Here is a 23,143-nt window from a genome sequence, read left to right as displayed (position 1 = left end):
CCTGAAGCACATTGCCAAGCCCTAATCCGCTCCAGAAATCACACCTTCCAACCCAAACGCGGATGCTCGGCAGCGTTCTCTCCGCCGGGACCGTTACCTGGTGTACTGGCGGGCCGACGCAGCCGTGCTGGCACCGAGAGCCGCGGGACAGGCAGGGCCAGGTTGCCGCGGGGCGCCCAGGGAGGTAGGTGACCCCATGGACGCGGGTGAGGTAGCTAGAGATGTATTGCGAGTGGCTGAAATGTAGGGACTGCTGAGGTCACTACTCCTACCAAAGGAAGCACTGTAAAACATCACAAAATCACGGCTTTCAGAGCACAGTAAATAGACAACAGAACATCCCGCAGCCGGGCTCTCAGCTGGGAAGGGAGCGAGTTTGATGTCTTAGCAAAAGGTAGGCGAGGAGATGGGAGCACGCTGAGCTGCTCCCGCAGGCTGGCGCTAGCAGAACCCCGCTTAGCTAAGCCCAGCTGAGAGTGAGTGAGAGAATAGCGGCGTGCAGGTGAATCGGTGAGGATCAGGGAAGGGACAAATCCTACCGCGGTGCACAGAGAGCACCCCTGTGTCCTGGGGAAAGGCAGACACAATGCGCGAGGATGAGGTTGGTTAAAGCAGGGAAGGAGAGAGGGACACAAGCAGGTCTGGCTGCATCACCTCCTAAGGATGCCCAGGACTTCCAGTTTACTTTCCAGAACTTACTTTCAATGGCTTAAAGCTTTGGCAAAGATGATCAGTTCAGGCTTTAATTTACTTTAAGGCATGTTGGGCATAAACTGTGTATTTCTGGGGAATAGCTAGCAAAACCATCTGAAAATTATTCAAGAATGAGCAAGGGAAACACGTATTTGATCAGTTTAAAACAAAACCCTTAAAACCATTACTAGTGAAAAGCTTCAGTGTTTGTACTTTGGAGAAGAGACAGGAGAAGGGGTCTCAAACGAGGATAAATCCTTTTGCTTTTTCAGAGCAAATCTGCCCTAAGAGTGGTAAGTTGCACACCTCTAAAACAGACCTGATGGGTTCTGGTAAAATCTCCTTATTGTATGGGCCATATAGGGGCTGCTCGTTCTCTGCACAGAGCGAGTGTGCACGCACGATCCAGGGCCCTGCCACGCCTCCCCACTAACTGGTATTCCTGGTTGCTACTGGTCAGACTGGGCTGCCAGCAGGATCAAAGGCCGGGAAGGCTGGAATGTTGCCTCTCACCTCCTGCATCCTAATGACTCCCACATCGGGGCACACGGAGCATGCACATGAGTGGCTGCACCAGGAATTAAAGCCAACCTAGAGGAAAAGCAGATCAGGACAAAGAGCTGCAGGCTTGTGGGAAAGCCAGGGACAACGGACTGAAGTCAACACTAGAGCAAGAGTCAGCGAGAGGCCAAAATAAAACGTGAAAGGAGCAGGACAAGAGCCGAGGACAGGGGGTCAGAGGAAGGATCCAATCTGCTTAAGCACCCAATTTATACATTGGTTTTATACACCAAGGCCCCAGAGTCAGCTCAGAACAAGCAGCTGGTCCCCAGACAGCCAAAGGAGAGACTGGGACAACCCAGAAGGTCTCCCTGGGGAGGAACCTCACATTTGGGCTCTCCAGCCGATGGCTGCTTGCTATATCCGGGTCACAAAGGAACAAGTGGGTTATTGTCACCGGGTAGCAGCCTCCCGTGGACCCTAAAAAAAGGTTCCTCTGGAAAGGTGGGCCCTGCCCTGAGCCCTGGGGAGCAGAAAGTCCTGCTGGAAGCAAGAGTCCTTCTGGGCATCCTGCGCCAGGGGAACAGCCCTGGAAATGGGCCGGGAGGGGGAGCTGAGCCGGACTGGGACAGGCGTGTAGAGCGAGTGGCAGAAATGGGTGTCCTGAGTAGGTCACAGCGTCATTCTGGTTGGAAGAGACCTTCAAGCCCACCGAGTCCAACCATAACCCAACTCTAGAACAAACCCATGTCCCTAAGAACCTCGTCTAAACGCCTTTTAAACCCCTCCAGGGCTGGTGACTCCAGCACTGCCCTGGGCAGCCTGTTCCAATGCCCCACAGCCCTTTGGGGAAGAAATTGTTCCCCACATCCAACCTCAACCTCCCCTGGCGCAACTTGAGGCCGTTTCCTCTGCTCCTGGCGCTTGTTCCTGGGGAGCAGAGCCCGACCCCCCTGGCTCCAAGCTCCTTTCAGGCAGTTCAGAGATCAGAAGGTCTCCCCTCAGCTCCTGTTCTCCAGCTGAACCCCCCAGGTCCCTCAGCCGCTCCATCACACTTGTGCTCCAGCCCCTCACCAGCTCCGTTCCCTTCTCTCCACTCGCTCCAGCACCTCAAGGCCTTTCTTGGCGTGAGGGACCCAAAACTGCCCCCAAGATTGCGGTTTGGGCTCCCCAGGTCCTAGCACAGGGACGGTCGCTGCCCTGGGCCTGCTGGCCACACCAGCGCTGGTACCAGCCAGGATGCTGGTGGCCTCTTGGCCACCTGGGCATGGAGCAGGTGCCGGGGAAGGAACAAAAGGAGCAGTAGGGGAAAAGCTGGTGGCAGCCCTGGGGGCGCAGGGAGGATGTGGCACCACCCTTGGAGAGCCCAAGGCTGGGGGATGAGGAGAGGCTGCAATAAAGAGAAGGAACTTGGTTAGGAAGGGAGGAGACAGAGGGTTATTAAGACCTGAGGAGGACTGTCTGTCAGAAGGGGAAGGCGGTGGGTGAAAAGGGGAGATGAGAGGATGGAAGCAGCAGAGATGTGGGAGAGGGAGGAGGAGGAAGAGCGCGGTGAGGGGCTGTGCCACCTCCTACACGCTCAGGCCTCGGGTTGGAGGAACGTGGTGCTGGGACATCCCGCACACACCAAGGGAGCTGGGACACCGCAGCTCCCCAGGAATCCACCTCCCCACCCGTCACCGCGCACGAGTGGCACCGCACAGCCTGAGGATGCGCCGGCATCGCTTCACTGCTCACACTGCATGTGAACGGGACCAGAACATTGCGAGGAAAACGTGAGCTGGGGAATCTTGTTAATTAAGAGCTGTGTTCATAGGAATTGGTAGAAGGGAGGATTATGAATTTATGCTAAAGAATTTATCATTAGAAATAAAACAAGGCACTGACACACTGCTACTCGTTTTCTAACATAATCACCATAACGTAACCATCAGGGAATGAGCAATGAAATGGAATGAAGCATTTGAAATCAATACAAAGAAATACTTCTGAAAACGGCTACAGCAAGTAGAATTCAAAATCTTAAAAACCTTCAACACCTCAAAAAGCTTCCGCGTCTGCTAATAAAAAAGGTTCGCACAAACCTCAGAACTAGTTTGCTCTTAAATGTGCTGCCATAGGGTGCTGCAGAGACCACAATAAGATTTGCCTACGGCAGACGGCCACAGTGGCGGCTGTTAAGAACAACATACCCCCCAGCTCCCAAACTCCTGATTGCTGCAAGCCAGGAGGTGAAGAACTGGACTCCTCTGCAGTTATCGCAGCGGCTGCAACTTGCCCCTGCAAACCAGGGGCTGCCAGAGCTGCACCCACTGCCTGCGCTGCGATGCTTTTAAACCCAGTCCAACGGTGTAGCTGCAAACGTGTAAAATGAAGGAGAAACTGTGTGAAAAAGCGATTTCATTTTGGGGTGTGCGATCCCTTCCTATGAGGCATCTCCCATGGCTGATGTCAAAGGAAGGATGCTGAATTAATTCCGTCTGCTATGCCGGTTTCTCTATAAATCCTTTGACTCACAGGTGATGTGACTGGGCTGTTTGAAAGCCAATATGCCCTAAAACAGAGAACAGCTTCTCAGAACAGGGTTCTGTGGATTTTTGGGCTAGTGGTGCAGCCATGGAGAAAGCAGAATGAATGACAGTCACTCGTTACAGACAGAGTTTTAACATTTGCAACACTGCTGCAAGTTATTTTGTCTTCTTTTAGAAGAAAAGCCATTTTCAGTATCAGATGATCTGTTGCTCTTGTTTACTCTGTTTGGGGCTCACATAAAGCACTTATAGAACACAATTAAGTGTCTTTATCGAGATTAATTAATTGCTAAGGTAAAGGGGAAATGCAGATGTACAAACTGCCCTCTCGGTCCCATCCAAATATGTCACGTTCACTTAAATCCTTCCTCTCGCAGAACGAGTTCTTATCTTTTGGAGTTGTGGTCAGAGTTTTGCTAATACTTGGAAATGACAAAGAGCTCAACCTTTAACAGGCAACCAGGTTCCCTTCCCTTCCTTGAGGCTGACGCACAAGGCTGGAGAAATCAGCTGTTCAATACGATTACATTTAATTCCTCTGTAGAAAACCATAAGGGACAGAGGTCCAACTGACCGCGATTTTACTGTCTGTACATAAAAGGCAAAGCCATTGATCTCTTTTAAAGGAATTACACTCTATTTCTACCTGACAAAGCTATTCTCTGTGATTTCTTGTAAATCAGCGCTCTCCTATGAAAGGCCTTTTGACAAGAAATCAGTATTTACCACTGCTGGCCAAAACCTCCTCTAGCGTTCCTACGGTTTAACTAAGGGAATACAGTATGGCTGTGTGAACGTAACATTAAATCTGGTTCGGGATTAGCTGTAAATTTAAGGGACGGCCACATTAGCGACTGGCCTTTCAGAGTGGGAGCAGCACGACGTGTCAGCAGCAAGAGGCAAATGTTTTCCAATGCCATGAGCTGCGGCTCGCCTGCCCGCCTGCAGGGAGAGGAGCTGCGGAGCTGGAGCTGTCATCATGTCCCAGGATAGATGTGAAGTCACTGGAACGGATCAGCAGGTCAGGAGTCTCTGCTCCGAGTGGCTGTTTCACCTTTTGTGGAAATGGGTCTGTACGTGCTCAGCAATTGGACAGACGTGTCCTCGAGCGCAATGCACCTCCACCAACACAAGCACCGCAACACAAAACATCTGCCTCTTCACAAATGCCTCAAGCAACCGTTTCACCTTCAGGACAGTTATTTAGCTCAGGGTCTAGAATTTAGTGAAACACAACCTAAAACCTTGATATATCCCTGCCCATTTCCTTAAGCACAGCTCAACTGGCTTTGCAGCATCACACGTTTATAGAGGCTGTTTTGAACCAGTATGAGCTGAAATGAAGGTGAGGCGATGGCACCGCACTTGCACAAAGGGCTGATCCTCCTGCTCACAACCAAGAGGAAAACTCAGTAACATATTATTTGCTTTAACAGAGCAGCGTATTCATTCCCCTCTTTCAGAGATAGGCATTATCTGGTGCTCGGAGGAAACCGAGCCTTCCAAAGGGGTAAAAGATACTGCCAATTACACAAGTAATGCACAGGATTGCTTTCCTGATTCTGCTGGGCTGGTTTACCAGCAATCAGTCTCTACAATTTTATATCCACTGTGCAGAAGCCGCTTCCTCGGTGCCACGAGCAAATGGTTGGAGGCACCAGGGTCAGTCCTTAGCAAGCGCTGCGAGTCACGCACGAGAACGCTGCCGCTCTGCCATAAACACAGACCCGCATGAACCAAATCAGAGCTGAGCTACAACTCACCTGTCAATAGCCATGTGAACAATGCTTTCAGACTGTAATCACTTTATTCCTTTTATGACCAATTTTGGTTTTATTATCTAACCGTAATACTAGCATAAAACTGAGAAAACACTTTGCGTTTGGATTTTGCGAATGACAGCAGTTAAATTCAGTTCAACAATTTACAAATCAACAAACATCATGGTCTTTCAAAAGAATATTTAGCATGATAAATGTCGATAAACCTGTATTTTTATTTCCTGCTCTCAGCAGAGGAGGGTCCAAGGCCAGTTACACCGATGCAGTAAGCAGCAGGCTGAGCTTTGGAGGTGCATTAAGAGTAGAACCGAGCCTGGAACCCGCTTAAGCCAGACCTGGACGTACCTTTTCAAGTAGGTAGAGACATAGGTAGTAGGTGCGCCAGAATGGGGAGCTTCGTTTCCCTTGGATTCATCCCTCCAGGGCTGCCGGGTGTACGAGCCGCTCCGCACGAGGTTAACGGCTGATTCTCTAATGCAGGAGAGAGCACAAGGTTTGGTCAGAAAAGCTTTTGGAGCCTGGTTTTGGCTCCTTTACAGCTCCACAAGGAAAGTCCCACCCTTACAGCCACATGCACCCTCCTTCAGAGGTGAGACAGCTCACTGAAACAGCCCTTCTGGCCTTCGCATCCCGTTCTGTTATTGCCAGCTGGATTATTTAACACTCACCAGGCGATGGAATATTTTGCATAAAGAGGAACAAGATCCTTTTTAGTCAGAAAACGTGCAACTGAAATTTAGATTGTCCATAAAGGTAATTTAACAAATTAAATGCCACTTGATATTGTTTCTTGTGTCTTGTCAAACAATATCACATAAATGGACAGATAGTGCAACTGCGGGGGATGTTTTTATTCTCTGAGGCATCCAGGCAATGACAGTAAAGCAACTCAGGACAGCAAATCATTTGCTATACTGACCAGCAGAAAACAACAAACAAAATATTTGGCTATATCTAAAACTATTTGTCAAGTTACCAGTAAATTACTAGTAGCCCTATTGATCGGAGTTATCTGAAATCAGGGTTCCTTTTCCTAATACACACTTTGGCAGCACATCATGCTCTCTGCTGGTCTGGAACAGAACCTCGAGCTTGTAATGCAACACGAACCCATTCGCTCATTTTCCTGCAATTATTTTTCATTCTTTAATTCCTGTGTCTCCGCTGATGCCCTTTCAGGCACCTGTGGGTCCCATGAAGTGAAACTCAGCTGTCTGGAAAGGAAAGAATATTGGGGAAAAAATCTGTGCTGCACAGTAGGCCTGGGCACCATCTGTTCAGTCCCCATTCCCCGCCTCACAAAGCAAAGGACGCTCAGCTGGATGTGCCGCTGCCAAACCCACTCGAGCCTATCGGCCATTTAAACACAAATCGGCTGCTAAACTCCAAATCCCAGCGACTGGTTGAGATGAAGCTAGAACACGGCACGGAGGTTCCAGCAAAAGGGCAGCAAAGAACCTCGAACTGCACTCTCAGGGTGCTCGTCTGCCGCGAGTTCTTCACAATTACCATTCACAGTGACTCCTCTGTATCTGCCTTTCTACCACTGCTGTGGAAATGGCTGGAAATGAGGCCAGACTCAAATCTTAGTCCTTTGAGCACAAACCATGAAGAACTTGTTTGTAGAGATTAGCTCAAGTATATCTTGAGATACTAGATATTAATCCCATTTGTACTGCGGTTCTGTCCAGGGGCAACTACACACGTTCACTGTAAAAAACCCCTGCAATGGAAAGTGCCAGGAGCAAAAGTGCAGGTGCCACCTACAAAACGAGGCACTTACATATAAAAGGGACGAGCAGAAACCAGCCTGCTGCCCTGCTCAGCTCAACGAAAACCAGAGCTTTCCTACATCAGGGAATGCTCTTGATATTGTGAATTCCTGTATAGTTGGGACTGCTGAGAAAATATATGAAGCCTGACTATAGGAATGTATTCCAGAGGAGCTATCTACAGGACAGAAGCTGAGCATGACGTTCAGTCTCACCTGTTTTCTTTTTCTTCTATATCGCTCGTGCTGCTCAGTCTTCTGGGGGCTATTGTGGCAAGATAACTCTTGTTGTCTTTATCCTGGAGAAGTAAAAGAAGTAATTTGACTGTAAATCCATTACACTTGCAGCATGTTCAGTGACAAGTAATTTCATGTTCTGATTTCTTCAACTGAGAAAGCATTCTCCTGTCTGAGGATTCCTGGTTTAAGGCAACACACGCAGCATAAAAGCATCAGTTCTGATAATGATTTCCCGAAGAGCACGCTACTGAAAAAGAAACCAGCTTCTAACTAGAATCACTTATAAATCAGAGAATCCTAGAGTGGTTTGGGTTGGAGGGACCTTCCCAGCTCCCCCAGTGCCCCCCCTGCCATGAGCAGGGACATCTGCACCAGCTCAGGGTGCTCAGAGCCCCGTCCAGCCTGGCCTGGGATGTCTCCAGGGATGGGGCATCTACCCACGGGCAGCAAAGACACAGCTGGTGAATACATGAGATGGGATTCGCAAATACAGCTGGTGGATACAGGAGAATCACATCTAGATGACAGTGAAGGAGAATTTCCAGTGCAGGTATGTGCTGCTGTCTGGATTAGATATTTTCTGGCAAAGAACGGGCCATGCCATACTGGCAGCCCCTGTTCACTGCAGCCCACTTCAAATCGAGCAGGAATTAGGTCCAAGGTCCAGTTTTAGGTCCAGTTTTGCATGGAGTGATAGGGTAGGAATATTTTTGAATAAAAGAAAAAAACAAAAGACCTAAGTTTGTTATGGATACAACACCCAGCAATAACTCAAAACAAAAGGAAAGGGTCTTAAACCCGTGAGGTAAACTCTGCTCAGCTGAGACGCACTAACACACCTTTGCTGAAAGCCAAACCTTTTCTTTGTTGTCTAACAACGCGGATATCCGAGGACTCGACGAAGAACGATAGATAGAAGAAGTCTTATCCCTCTGTGCCTCTCGAGTAGCAGCGACTTCACTCAGCATGTTGTGGCTGCCCGTCTTGCGCAGTCCCAGGCGCCACGACGAAGGTGACTCGTCCTTCTGCTCGTCCGACTTGCTGAGCCAACTGAACTGTGGAGGAGAAAAAGGGACATTTGGGAGAGGTAAGAACACTGCAAGGCACAGACTCAGTTCTGAGAGTGTTTTAACAAGCCCAGATTTTTGCTGGGCTACAATCAGTGACACTGATTTCCTGCTTGGCTTTAATTACAGGACATAGCTGACAGTGAACACACAGGGATGCAAATGGCTGTAGTGCTCTCATCCCCAAAGACAGACGATGAAAGAAACCTTGTGTCATTGTGCAGCTCCCTTTGCCCACACAATGACCTCCTCCAGCGAACATAAGGAACAACGAAGCTTTTATTAGCACCCGCTTAGGAAAGGGCAATTAATTCAGTAAAGGCAGAGAACCAAGAAAAAGTAATCAACTCTTTTGGGACTGGCTGCAAATAAAACCCTTACACAGATCAAAATGGAGAGAGTCCAGGAGAAGCCAAGAATCACAGGCTGGAGTTGGAAGGGACCTCTGGAGATGATCTAGTCCACACTACCTGCTAAAGCGGGATCACCATGGAGCTGGAGCCCACACCATGTACTGAGGAAACCTGGCTCGTTCAGCATGGAAAAGAGAAGGCAAAGAAAGGATTTAATTGCTCTGCTACTTGCTGGGTGTGGTTTCCAGAGGATATGGAACCAGACGTGTTCTCAACAGTCTACAGGGAAAGAAGAGGAAGGAACAGACTTGTTCCAACATGGGAAATTCTACTTGACACGAAGACACCTCCTGGTAGGAGCGATACTGCACTGGGACAGGAGCAAGAGAGTGGGACATCTCCATCCTCGGAGACATGGCAGTCCTCAGGTAATTCCAATAAACATGGCATAGGCTTGAAATGGCTCTGCTTCCAGCAAGAGGATGGACTACAGGAGTGCACAGGCCCGTTCTAGCTTAAACCTTTCTAGAGCCAGGTAACTGTACATTCTATACATACTACAGGATGGACCTTCATGGTTTTCGCTGCATGAGGCACATCTGACAAGCTCATATTAATATATCCCTCAAATACGCAACTGCTTAAATGTACAACTTCAGTTAGAGTGATCAAGTCTTACAAGAAGATGCCAAGAGTGGAACTTGGGTGCGACAAGAGATACTTGTACAAAGACGGGGGCTCGACGCTGAGTTGTATAGGAAATAAAGCAAGCAAAACATCAGGAATTGCTCTAAAAGAATAGAATATGAAACACACCACCATTATGTCTCTGTGCTATTGCAGGGTACGATCACATCTCTGATATCATGCACAGCTCAAAAGGCATACAGAAGAAGGGGAAGAGATTCAGAGAAGGGCAATGAGAGTAAATAGAGCAAAAGAGCTTTTGTACGAGGAGTTATCAGGAGTTTCCAAGGCTGAGATATGACCAAGGCACACAAAACCCTCAGTGACACACACAAGGGTGAATAAGGATCAATTATTCCTTGTTCCTTCCCATAAAGGACCAAGGGGCAGCAAACAAAAGCAGCATGTAGCAGGTTTAACGAAAGAGGCGCAGGAAGCTCTGTTGAATGCGGAATGAAGCTGAAGAACCCTTCACCACTGGACAGTATAGGATCCTAAATATTACGGGCGTTCAAGAAATGACTGAATTTTCATAGAGGAAAAGTCCAACGGGGGCTACTGAACCCAAAATCAGCACAGGTTCAGCAAGTCCCTGAATGCAGATTGCTAGAAGGTGGGAGAGAAGTCCAGTTAGAGTCTGTCTTCTCTAGTTATCTCTTGATGGTCACTGCCAAGGGCAGGATACGGGGTAGACAAGGTTTTATACACATTATTATACCATATTCAACATAACAAAAACCATCTGACATCATCCAGAATAAATGAAGCTACCGGGGAGCTCTGCCCTCCACCTCATTGACTCAAGACCCCTGCAGCATTGCAGCAATGTTTCTCAGCTAATGTTGTTTCAATGAAGATGCACAGAGTTCATTTGTGCTCCACCAATTCTAGCACTTCCAGTCTACTGAGCTCTAATGCTTTAATGTCGTTTTGACACTCTCCACAGAGAAAGCTCAAATCCACAGTAGAATCTGCTTTCTGGAATCTCTGAACAACCCAGGAACAGCGCATTTAATAACTCCACAAATGGAGGCCAACACATTTATTCTCCCAAATAAATCTCAGTCTGATAAACAGAGTTACAGAAGAATCAAATATGTAAGAGAAGGTAAAGCATCTGGTCTAAGTGACTGAGGTTAAATTAACAACTGCTTTGCACACAGGCCCATTTCTATGCCTTATTCTGGATTAAACAGCTCAAATGAGTGAGAGCAACGCTCTGCAGCTGGGAAAATGTTCACTGGGTGCTCACACACCCCTTCTACCATCAATTCTTCCCCTGAGTTAAACACCAGCCAGCCTGAGTTAAACACCACCCAGAGGAGCTTTATTTCATTTGATCTGGGTCAGAAGTTAGGCTTGGTAGCACGTCAAAAAGAAGAAATTGTGACTAAGCAAGAAACACTTTCCCTCTAAGATGTACCTATTGCTTCAGGCTTTGGTAAGGTGCCTGCACTGTACAGCGGTTCTCCGTATTCTGGTGCAAAAAGAAAGCAGAAGCGTAAGAGGCCCGTCCTGGGCAGAACACAGAGTCTCCTGGTGCCATCCAGCTGAGTGACGTGAGAGCTGGAGAATCCAGATAAGATTTCAGTAACTCCACTTCACCTTTAAAAAGCTTTCATAGCCTCGCTATCTAGTCAGATGCAAACTTTATCCTCTTACTGGGCTGTATCATCTCACCGCTGAATCAACTGTGCTTGGCGGGTCAGAGGCAGTTTAGATGGTGACGCCAAATTCACAGCTGATACATCAGCGGGAACCGGCTTTGATGAAAGATCGGCTGGGAAGAGATCGCACGGGCTGTGTGAGGAGTGAGAGCAACACGGAGCACGTGTCTCTCCTGTGAGCACAGCGATTTGCTCCGGAGGGTATGAGATGCAAGGGGAACCTTACAGCACAAACACCTTCCTTTGTGCCAGCTCTACACTGTTGTACCGCAGCATCGTTATCAAAATCACATACTACCACGCTATCTTAAATTCACATCTTACAACTCCTCTGCAAATCGGTTTCAGAACACCCATTTCCCAGTAAAAGCTCCTGCTTTCGAGCGCTCTTGGGAGTCCCCATTGATTCCAAATTCACTTACTCTTCTGGCAGATGCGGTGAAGGAGTTGGGCTCGGGTGCTGGTATTTGCTCAGTGACGCTAGGCCTGGTTTCATGGCTGGAGTGGTTGGCAAAGGGCTCTTCCTTCCTTTCTACAATTTTAAACGAGAAGAGAAACCAAACGTTTCAGTATTGCACTTCCAAGGTCTCTCTTTACAAGCACAGTGCACACTTAACCCAAGTTCAGTGTTGCTGCGACCTCAGTTCACCTCAGATCATAAAGATGACATCGGTGCCAAGGCTAAGCCGGGCTTTCACAGAATAGACTGGGTTGGAAAAGCCCTCAGAGATCATCCAGTCCAACCCTTGGTCCAACTCCAGTCCGTTTACTAGATCATGGCACTAAGTGCCATGTCCAATCTCAGTTTAAAAACCTCCAGGGACGGTGAGTCCAGCACCTCCCTGGGCAGCCATTCCAATGCCTGACCACTCTCTGCACAGAATTGCTTTCTAATCTCCAGCCTAAACTTCCCCTGGCAGAGTTGAAGCCCATGGCCCCTTGTCCTATTGCTGATGCCTGGGAGAAGAGCCCAATCCCACCTGGCTACAACTGCCCTTCAGGTAGTTCTAGAGAGTGCTGAGCTCCCCTCTGAGCCTCCTCTTCTCCAGACTAAACAAGCCCAGCTCCCTCAGCCTCTCCCCATAGGGCTTGTGCTCAAGTCCCTTCCCCAGTCTTGTTGCTCTTCTCTGGACCCTCCAGCACTTCAATCTCTTTCCTGAGCTGAGGGCCCAGAACTGAACACAACACTCCAGGTGTGGCCTCCCCAATGCAGAGCACAGGGGAAGGATCACTGCCCTTGTCCTGCTGACCACGCTGGTTTGGGTACAGGACAGGACACCATTGGCCTTCTTGGCCACCTGGGCACTTTCTGCAAGGAGCCTCTCCACCTGCTAAGAAATAGGATGGATGCATTTGGCAGGCAAAACTTTTGAACTCCGTCCCTGCAGACAAGCAAAATCTTTGCAGAAAGCACCTTAAGGAGGACAATTAGATTTTTTTCTTAGTTCACCATTTTGTTTGCTCTCAGGGATTGTTCTTCCCTTGTAACACCCGTGGAGAAAAGCAGAACGTGCCATTCCTGTAGCGGTACAGGAGCTGGCGTTGCAGCACACGCACCCGAGCGGGCCCAGGCTGGATTTCATTGCACATTTCTGCTGCACTTGCTGGAACTCCTGGGTAGAATTTCTGGTCTCCTCCAGCAAAATCCCTTTTCCCACAAAAAGCCAGGACTGATTCCCAACTAAAACCCTGAACGGGGCTCAAAGCAAGTTAAGCAAGCCCCATGGAACCTCCCAGCTGGCTCCAGATTGTCAGAGAGCTGCAATCACCCTGTATTCAAACTGTTTTTGTACCTACGCACCATGCTTGAATAAGAACAACCACCAGATATTACCGGGGGAAAAGAAACTGAAACCATGTCTCAGGCAATAGGTCAAATTAACAGGAGCGCAAAGGGCTCCAAGACAGACTTCTTATCAATCACGGCCACATGCAATGATGTACCTGCACCAACAGAACAATGCATTCCTCTCACAGCTATGAGTGCCTCACGCAGTCATGGTTTTGAAAAAACACAGTCATTTTAAGTGTAAGCACCCAAACAGCACTAGCAAATGGGGTACGTGCAGTGAATAAAGACTCTATTCCATATATAAAGCAGTTTGGTATGGAGCAGCTGTGGGGATGGTGCCTCGGAGCGCGATCAGTCTGTGAAACTAATGTTCTCACTCCTAGAAAACAGGATTCAAAGGGCAAGGAAAACAGAAAAGCGCAACACTTAAATAACAGGCAGTTAGCAGGGCTGACAGGTCCAGAGCTAAAGAGAGAAAGGTGCATCTTCCCTAGGAAGGTCTGCATGATATGGGAGTCTCGGCCACCTTTCCCTCTGTGTTAGCTCAGAGCTTCTAATTAGCCTAATTATGAGGGCACAAGCTTAAGTGGGAATGAGAGGTTGTAAAGAACCCGAACTGTGAGCAAAGTGGCTGAAAGGGGGACAGGCAGCGTGGGGATCCCACGCTTCATTTTACTGACATTTCAGCAACCAACATGATGAATTCCAACCAAGGGAAACCGGGAAGGATTAATTCAATCTCCCCAAAACAGATTCGGTGAGACTAAAAATTCAGTTCTCTAACTTTGCATAAATATCAATTTTCATAAGGTTTTGGGGTTTCATTTTTTTTAAACGCTGAAAGCTTCCACAGCCTGTTTTAATTCACAATAATTAAAAATTCACAATAATAACAGTGAACTGGCTGAAGGGAAGAAGCCAGAGAGTCGTGTATTTAGTGCAGTGCCTCAGAGAGGTTCTCCTGCCCCTGTGCTCTGCCCTGGGGAGACCACACCTGGAATCTTGTGTCCAGTTGTGGCCCCTCAGTTCCAGCAGGACAGGGAACTGCTGCAGAGAGTCCAGCGCAGCCACCAAGATGCTGCAGGGAGTGGAGCATCTCCCGTGTGAGGAAAGGCTGAGGGAGCTGGGGCTCTGGAGCTGGACAAGAGGACACTGAGGGGGGACTCATTCATGGGGATCAAGATGGAAAGGAGGAGTGTCAGGAGGATGGAGCCAGGCTCTGCTGGTGACAACCAGTGACAGGACAAGGGGTAATGGGTGCAAACTGGAACACAGCAGGTTCCACTTAAATTTGAGAAGAAACTTGTTGGGGTGAGGGTGGCAGAGCCTGGCCCAGGCTGCCCAGGGGGGTTGTGGAGTCTCCTTCTGTGCAGACATTCCAACCTGCCTGGACACCTTCCTGTGTAACCTCATCTGGGTGTTCCTGCTCCATGGGGGGATTGCACTGGATGAGCTTCCCAGAGCCCTTCCAACCCCTGACACTCTGGGATTCTGTGATTCTGTGCTATTGACATAGTTACCAGCACAGATAACGACCATAAGTTTTTATACTGATCTTTTTCTCTTGTTTATATACAACCTAATGCCAAATTGTTAATTGTCCTCAAGATGAATAAATGGCATGAATTCAGCTTCCTTTGTCTGAAGAACACAGATTTCTCACAGAGTCTAAGAAACACGGCACTGTCTGAAGCGCTCCACTGATTTCACTGCTCACCTCTTCCAATTTCTTCTCCTCCCACAGTCTCTGCAAATTCAACACATTTATTGCAGCCCGAGACCCTTCAAAACATTCCTCCAAATAAACCGCTGTGTTTTACTGCCAGCTTCTGCTTTGTCCCGCCTTATGCTCTGCTACCAAAGGAGTTGCATTTTTTTGGTTTAAAAACATCACTCATAACAATACTTGGGCTTTTTTTTCCCCTTTATCTGGACTTTAAACACTTTAGAACAAGTCGACTTCTATCTGTCCAGTGAAGTGAGACTTTCAGGAGGGCTTTCCCAGATAAATAAGATCAAAAAGCCGTTCTGAACCTGATACCCTAATATTGTGGGCTAATTATGAAAGCCAAGGTGCTGTCTCACCTGACTCCTTTTCAGCATCCGATTCTGAAACTTCATCTTCTTCAGCTTCCTCCTCCTCTTCAGAACTAGAACTGCTGGAGTCCTTGTTCTCTTCCTCCATCTCCACGGACTTCAGCGTGTCTTCCTCATAAAGAATCTTCTCTTTGCTGCAAGATATAGAGATTTTAAGAACCACCAGGCAAACGAGTTATTTCGGAGTTCTCAGGAACACGCAGACATGATTTGCTACATATAGAACAAGGAGAAAATCCATCTGCAGACCCAACATCCCAGCACTGCGCATTTGCCACGGATTCCAAAGCCGGTCTCGCATTTCCTAAATTTGCAAGCGTTTCTCAACCCGCAAAAACGCGATCTCTGTTTCCTTAGTGCAACAGAACCCATCGGCTGGGCTGTTCAGCTCTGTGCGAAGGTGCAACTCGCAGCCCAAAGGACAAACTGATGCTCAGCAAGAGCAGGAGTCGAGGGACCAGGGACCTACTCTGTGGGTTGGTTGAGAAACAGCTTAAATTGTATCTGCGTGAGCTCAAATTTAAAAGAAACTATGCAATTCAGTTCAGGACACTGAACTTTGAAAGCAGCTGATGGCAGCAGGTGAAGCTGGTGTCCCTGTGCTCCCCATGCAGCTGCTTTCCACCAAAGAGAAAAGACACGTACTTGGTGAAGAGTCCGCTCTGGGGCTTGCCGTTCATGTCAGCTTCAATGAGCTTATTCCTCGTCTCCTTCTCACTTCGCAACTGTTGAAAAGCCCAAGAAGATCGGAGAAAGAATGAGAAGAGACATCTTAACACACCGCCTCAGCGCAATCCATTAATTGCCATGGCATAAAGTCATTCCAACCCCATCACGTGAAAAATATCGTGGATTTGTTTAAGAAGCCTATTGAACAGATGCAAGAGCACGGGACGTCTTGGACCAGAGCTCTGTACGGGCAGAGCTGCACACCCAGCACGTCCTTAGGCTCACGCTGCAGTTTAATAAAACCCAGTCTCAAATCCTGACCTCACAGCACTGCCCTGTGCCTGCCCACGCAGCCGCAGTGCTGGGGGTCTGACCATGTTTGTGTGCCCGTGAAATTGGGGGAGATTCAGTGAAGAATTCGCTGCCTTTGTAGTTCTTGGTCTCAGCAGAAAGCATTCACAAACGCCCTGCGCCGACGGGTCTCCCACGGGGACAGGGCACGTTTGGAACCTCTCAAATCCCTGCAGAGGGATCTGAACAAACTGGAGAACTGGGCCATCACCAACCACATGAAGTCAGCACAGACAATTGCTGATTTTGCACCTGGGACACCCGGCTGTACAGACAGACTGAGGTGTGAGATGCTGGAGAGCAGCTCCATGGAGAGGGATCTGGGGGTTCTGGTCGATGGCAAGTTGAACATGAGCCACCAGTGTCCCTGGAGCCAAGAGGGCCCCGTGTCCTGGTGCACCCAGCACAGCACGGCCAGCGGGCAGGGGGGGATTGTCCCGCTCTGCTCTGCGCTGGGGCGGCCTCACCTGCAGCATTCACTGTGTGCAGGGCTGGGACACAGGAGAAAAGGAGATAAAGCTGCTGCAGAGTGTCCAGAGGAGGCTGCGAAGCTGGTGAAGGTTTGGAGTGAAGCCGGATGAGCAGCGGCTGCAGTCCCTGGGTTTGCTCAGCTGGAGCAGAGCAGCCTGAGGGCAGAGCTCATGGGCTGCAGGTTCCTCAGCAGGAGCAGGAGGGGCAGGGAGAGCTCTGCTCCGTGACAGTGACAGAGCCCAGGGAACGGCAGCAGATGTGCCAGGGGGGGCAGTGGGACATGAGGAAAAGGTTCTTCACCCAGAGGTGCTGGACACTGAACAGGCTCCCAGGGAGGTGTCACGGCCCCAACCTGACAGTGTTCAAGAAGAGACTGGACAACGTCCTCAGACACATGGGGTGACCTGTGGGGTGTCCTGTGCAGGGACAGGAGTTGGACTCCATGATCCTGGTGGGTCCCTTCCAGCTCAGGACACTCTCTGATTCTATGAAACATTGGCGTGAATACATTGCACAAGAAAACCTGGGATCACTGCAGCAACTGAAATATTTTACCCAGAGAGCAGCAATATTAATTTTGTCACCACCGATGGACAAAACAGTAATGAAAAGATGGTTTCAGCTTCCAGAAGCACTGGCACAGTTGGGGTAGGAAAGGCGAAGGTAATTAGAGGCTCACTTTTAAGGTTCTCTCTTTTGTGTCATGCCTACCCTCATTAATGTTTCTCTTTTGACAGGAGGTGACACCAGGCACGAGAAGCAAACGCTCTGAATTCTGAATGTAGGAAAAGCGACGTGGAGCCCAGCAAAGAGCCATTTTGGAAGCAAAATAACGTCCAGAGAGGAATGTTGTGGAACCGCCTGTTTCATCCTTAGCAAATGTAAGTTTTCTATTTCAAGTGATAAAAATGGCATGTGATAAACACGTGATAAAATGGCAGTTTTATTAACAAAAATAATCATATCCACTAAAAAAAGCTTGATGAAATCTGGATTCTTCTTCTCAGCTCTACCACAGCTTGCTATGCTAATTTAATAGATGGAGATGGTCTTTATATAGTGCTGCTATCTAGAGAACAGGGGGGTTGCTAGAACTGCAAAGCAGGCCTAAAAACACCCAGCCAAAAAACCTCTTGGCATTATGTGGCGTTTTCTTTCCCGAGGAGGGCAGTTATCTGCAGAATCCTGGTGTAGAGAGATGGGAGGAAATCCAAAATACAGCACTGATGGTGTTTATCAACACCTCATTTAGGGAGAAGCTGCTTAATTTTTCCGAAGTTCCTGCGAGCGTTAAGGCTGCTATTTAAGGATGACGGCAGCTGTGTTGTGATCAGAGCTTGAGTTCTGCCACCCACATTGTCAGCTCCTCCAAATACTTGACTGGGTTTTATCAGCAGTGTTCTCATTATGTCTGTTTCCGAATCCAACATTTTAAATGATACTTACTGATTTGAAGCTTGAAAGAAGGTTGGTTTCGTTTTTGGCAGCGCCCAAACGAGATAATTGAGCAGATCGGATGAAACAGGAAAAGATGCAATCCAAACCCAACCTTCTGGCTTGAGAAGTAGCTTAACTTGCATCACGATATATTTTTGCTTTCATTTTTTATGCTATCTTTCTGCTTATAACCCCCTCCAATATCTCCATTGCATTATGAAATGGCAATTTAACCTGGTTTTGAAATCAGGGATCTTTTTAGCCCAGAATTCCTTCTCAATCAAAACTCTCCCTATTGTCAGCGAGGCAGACATGGCAACAGATCCCCCTCAGCAGAGCGATGCTCTTCTTTAGATGCCAACACAAAGTCGCCTTGAGTATTCACTCATTAAATAATCAGCAGTTTGATGCCAGAGAGCTTGCCAGCCAACAACAGACACTGCAGAATAACAATTCCACAGATGAACTATACATTCCCTTATTAGTTTACAAAATGCTGCGTGTCAGCACGCTACTGACCTTCTCCATGCAGTCATCCAGTTTTCTACGTTTCTAGCTATTAAAAATATTGGTGTAATTAAAGATTCCAAATGATTAACATACAAAAAATAGCTGGGCCCCAGCTTCCCGTGTCTGTTGACGCCGTATGTCTTAGAGAACGCCCGCGCGTGGAAAGGTGATTGGAGAGGTGGAAAACAAGCTGCCAGGAACTCACCACAGTCTGTTTCTTCTGCAGCATTTCCAAATGCTCAACCAGCCCCTCGTCAGCCACGTCAAATGGCGTCTGGCCCTGGTAATGTAGGAAGAGGAGAACGGAGGACAGCGGATATGGCAGGGTGTTAAAATTCAAACCCCACTGTTTCCCAGGGAAGAACAGAAGTGAACATGCTTCACATCCTCCCGCCCCAAACACTGAGTAACACAGAATCACAGAATGGACTGGGTTGGAAAGCCCTCAGAGATCATCCAGTCCAACCCTTGGTCCAACTCCAGTCCATTTACTAGATCATGGCACTAAGTGCCATGTCCAATCTCAGTTTAAAAACCTCCAGGGGCCGGTGAGTCCAGCACCTCCCTGGGCAGCCATTCCAAGGCCTGACCACTCTCTGCACAGAATTGCTTTCTCATCTCCAGCCTCAATTTCCCCTGGCAGAGTTGAAGCCCATGGCCCCTTGTCCTATTGCTGATGCCTGGGAGAAGAGCACAATCTCCACCTGGCTAGAACTGCCCTTCAGGTAGTTCTAGAGAGTGCTGAGCTCAGCTCTGAGCCTCCTCTTCTCCAGACTAAACAAGCCCAGCTCCCTCAGCCTCTCCCCATAGGGCTTGTGCTCAAGTCCCTTCCCCAGTCTTGTTGCTCTTCTCTGGACCCTCCAGCACTTCAATCTCTTTCCTGAGCTGAGGGGCCCAGAACTGAACACAACACTCCAGGTGTGGCCTCCCCAATGCAGAGCACAGGGGAAGGATCACTGCCCTTGCCCTGCTGACCACGCTGGTTTGGATACAGGACAGGACACCATTGGCCTTCTTGGCCACCTGGGCACACTGTTGGCTCATGTTGAGCTTCCTGTCCATTAGTCCCCCAGGTCCCTTTCTGCCTGGCTGCTCTCCAGCCACTCTGTCCCAGCCTGGAGCGCTGCAGGGGGTTGTTGTGGCCAAAGTGCAGGACCCAGCACTTGGCCTTGTTGAACTTCATCCCATTGGAATCAGCCCATTCTTCCAGTCTATCCAGATCCCTCTGCAGAGCCTCCTGCCTTCCAGCAGCTCCACACTCCCTCCCAACCTGGTGAACCGACTCAGTTCACTCCAGAGCAGGGAAAGGCGCGTGGCAGCGATGGTGGTTTTATGACTCAATCCATGACCAGAGCAACCTTAATCTTACAATCACAGAATCATTTTGGTTGGAAGAGACCCTCAAGATCATCAAGTCCAACCATAACGTAACCCCAGCACTACCCCATGTCCCTGAGAACCTCCTTTCTGAGTCTGTTCAACCCCTCCTGATACTTTGATACTAGCATATTATTTTGCACTCCAAGACTGTCTTTTTTGTTGTTTAATTTGTCGGGATTACACTAAAAGAGGAAGACACAGATTAGCCCCTTATTCCTTCTTACAGTCTTGGTCCTAAAGGTGAATCACTGCCCTTTCCCAGTAACACTTGAAATCTTTTTCTGCCTTCCTCCACAGAAGGTATTATTACTTTTTTGGGCTTTTAATGCTCCAGTGAACACATTAAGACAACTGCTCACTATGTAACTTTGTCATGGTGTTGTATCAAGTGGCAGGCAATAAAGTTGACATAAAACACATTGCATACATTGTGGCAACACCTGCACGTACTGACCAGCTTGTTCCTGATGTCCATGTCGCACAGAGCCTCGGCCAGGATGGAACAAGCTTCCTTCACCCCCCAGTGCGCAGCAGCGTGGAGCGGAGTCCAGCCGTCATTGTCCTGGACGTTCAGATTAAACCCGGCCTGGATCAAGAGCCTGAGGAAAGGAGGAATATTGATTCAGAATCAGAGAGTCGTTTTGGTTGGGAGAGACCCTCAAGATCATGGAGTCCAACCGTAACCCAGCCCTGGCACTGCCCCATGTCCTGAGAACCTCATGTCCGTCTGTCCAACCCTCCAGGGATGGTGACTCCAGCACTGCCCTGGGCAGCCTGTTCCAATGCCCCACAGCCCTTTGGGGAAGAAATTGTTCCCACATCCAACCTCAACCTCCCCTGGCGCAACTTGAGGCCGTTTCCTCTGCTCCTGGCGCTTGTTCCTGGGGAGCAGAGCCCGACCCCCCTGGCTCCAAGCTCCTTTCAGGCAGTTCAGAGATCAGAAGGTCTCCCCTCAGCTCCTGTTCTCCAGCTGAACCCCCAGGTCCCTCAGCCGCTCCATCACACTTGTGCTCCAGCCCCTCACCAGCTCCGTTCCCTTCTCTCCACTCGCTCCAGCACCTTCATTATGATTTCCACCCACCCAAGAATGACTTTTTTTGACACAGAGAGGTTCACACCATGAGCAACAGAGCAGGTAACGATGGTTTGTTAACTTGTTTTTTCACCTAAGCAACATCCTCCTGCTGTGCTTGTAACTGTAGCAGAAAAGGGCAGTAAATGAACAACGTCTTTGCAGTAAAACCTGCTGGAATATATCTAATTGATAAGGTTCCCTTTTAGCACGTCCTACACTGGGAGAACGTCTTAATTTCTAACATGACGTTGATGATCCAGCCTGAAGTCCTGCTCCAAAGGGCAAGGGACAGCAGGGCCGCTTAGGCCCCCAGCGCCGCGGTCAGAGCACCTGCCACCAAAAGGACAATCGGGAACCGGAGCTCAGTCTTGGCTCTACCAGAGAACAAGGCCACCCCGTAGGAACAGTCCACACGGAGGCGACACCAGCAGGACTGCCTGGTAAGAAGCAGCGACAATACTGTGACTGACAGATGTGGAATTTGTACGTTAAATAACCCACATTTGGGTTAAACAACCCTAAATATATTTTTGCAGCCTAGTCCTTGCACAGTTAAAGCAAATGTAACCCAAGTGACCTCGCCTGGGAACACCCTCGCTTCACATTTACTGCTGGGCACCTTCCACCCACTCCCTGCAATATCAGAGCACTCATGTTTCACAGCATCTGGAGCTTCAATATTTAAAACCAAAACAAACAGAAGAGAGGCAATTGTAGTCTGAACCTTCCAAGACACACGCACACCGGTACGCCGGCGATCGGGTGAAAGCACCGAGCAGCTCGTGTATCAGCGCTGACTATTATCCAAGCCGCTTAAATATTGAAGAATATCCCAGGGGAATTCTGCAAGTCTGGTGAAACAGCCACTGAAAATTTCCATCGTAGGAAGTTCCAGCACCCAGAGCCGCCTTACAGCAGCACGAGGGAAACCCAGCACGACCTCCGAATGGCACCGAGAGTTTTGGAACTCCTGCAGCTTTACACCCATGCGTTACTGTGCTAAATAAAACACGGTCATGTTAGAGCAGCAGCGTGTTTCTCTGCGAAAGAAATGTTAAATTAGGTGCTGACTTTATGTTGATTTTCCAGCTGGCAAAAGGGAGGAGTACAGCTGCTGAGAGACTCAAGGTCACAGGCAAATCCCACATCTCATTTGGGAGTTAGCCGGCTCCTGGCTTTCAGCCCTTCGGTTTAAGTCACTGAAGCTTTGTATTTGAACTTACAGGGTGGCCATAAAATACACAAGAGTGAAACAATGTCAGCTCTCCATGAGATCTGTTTATCATGAGAACAATTAATGCCAAGGAGTAGCTGTTCAAAACTAAGGCATCCTGCAAAGAGCAAACGCAGCCCCCATTGAGAAATCCTGGAGATATAACCCTGCACTGAAAGTCCACGGGACCAACACCTCAAATTCAGGAGATATTACATTTCTGATCCACGTGAGCTCTGATACTTTGCTGTTCTTGGGCACGGTACAGGCAGCTTATAACTCAATTACAGGCTCTAGTGAGCGAACACAAATAGGAAACAACCAAATTATTAGAACTTGGTAAGAAACAGCTCTTACACATCAAGTCATTGCGGCTTAAAACTATGAAATTAAGGATGAAGATGGATAAAGGTTTCCAGAAGGGATTTTAATGTGGTCAATAGAGTAACCCTGCTGATGGTTATGGGCAGCTCCACTCATACGTACAGAGCAGAGAAGAAAGTTTTATTGTTAGACACCTTAGTTTGACCTTATCTGTGAAAATATTAACGCTTTATTGCCAGGAAACACTACATTGGGCAAGTTTATGTTCATAATAAGCTTGTTAGTGCTGGAGTGGTAGAAGCAGAACAGCTGTTGGAATCCCTGTGTCACTGCTGAGGCTGCAGGAGCATCGAGGGGCAGGGGACAGCGAGGAGGGGACATCGAAGCACAGACAGACACTGGGGTGTTTGTGATTGTCACACCATGTGTATCGCCACTTTGTGCGCTGAAACTGTACTTCTATCCCGTAATACGTGTTAGTCCTAGAACTATTACTGTAACAGTGAAAATTTAACCTATGTCTCAGTCTCTGA

The 23,143-nt window shown here is 48.5% G+C and overlaps 1 protein-coding gene across 3 annotated transcripts in view; it reads right to left on the bottom strand.

Moving 5' to 3' along the window:
• The window catches only part of PPP1R12B (protein phosphatase 1 regulatory subunit 12B), a 127,316-nt gene that overhangs the window by 64,017 nt on the left and 40,156 nt on the right, over nucleotides 1–23,143 (bottom strand). For 2 of the 3 annotated variants that reach the window (XM_080358101.1, XM_080358102.1), the window contains exons 5-12: nucleotides 20,453–20,597; nucleotides 18,824–18,898; nucleotides 15,826–15,905; nucleotides 15,169–15,314; nucleotides 11,714–11,823; nucleotides 8,375–8,572; nucleotides 7,494–7,576; nucleotides 5,852–5,977 (exon numbers count right to left, since the gene is read on the bottom strand). In XM_080358101.1, coding sequence (XP_080214227.1) covers nucleotides 5,852–5,977; nucleotides 7,494–7,576; nucleotides 8,375–8,572; nucleotides 11,714–11,823; nucleotides 15,169–15,314; nucleotides 15,826–15,905; nucleotides 18,824–18,898; nucleotides 20,453–20,597 — 963 coding nt within the window. Of the gene's footprint in view, nucleotides 1–97; nucleotides 284–5,851; nucleotides 5,978–7,493; nucleotides 7,577–8,374; nucleotides 8,573–11,713; nucleotides 11,824–15,168; nucleotides 15,315–15,825; nucleotides 15,906–18,823; nucleotides 18,899–20,452; nucleotides 20,598–23,143 lie in introns of all 3 variants that reach the window. The other variant, XM_080358103.1, reaches the window with a different exon arrangement.

Source organism: Nesoenas mayeri (assembly GCF_963082525.1).
Source record: "Nesoenas mayeri genome assembly, chromosome: 23".
NCBI lineage: Eukaryota > Metazoa > Chordata > Aves > Columbiformes > Columbidae > Nesoenas > Nesoenas mayeri.
Note: the sequence above shows the minus strand (reverse complement) of the source record. Positions and strands in the feature narration are given on the sequence as shown.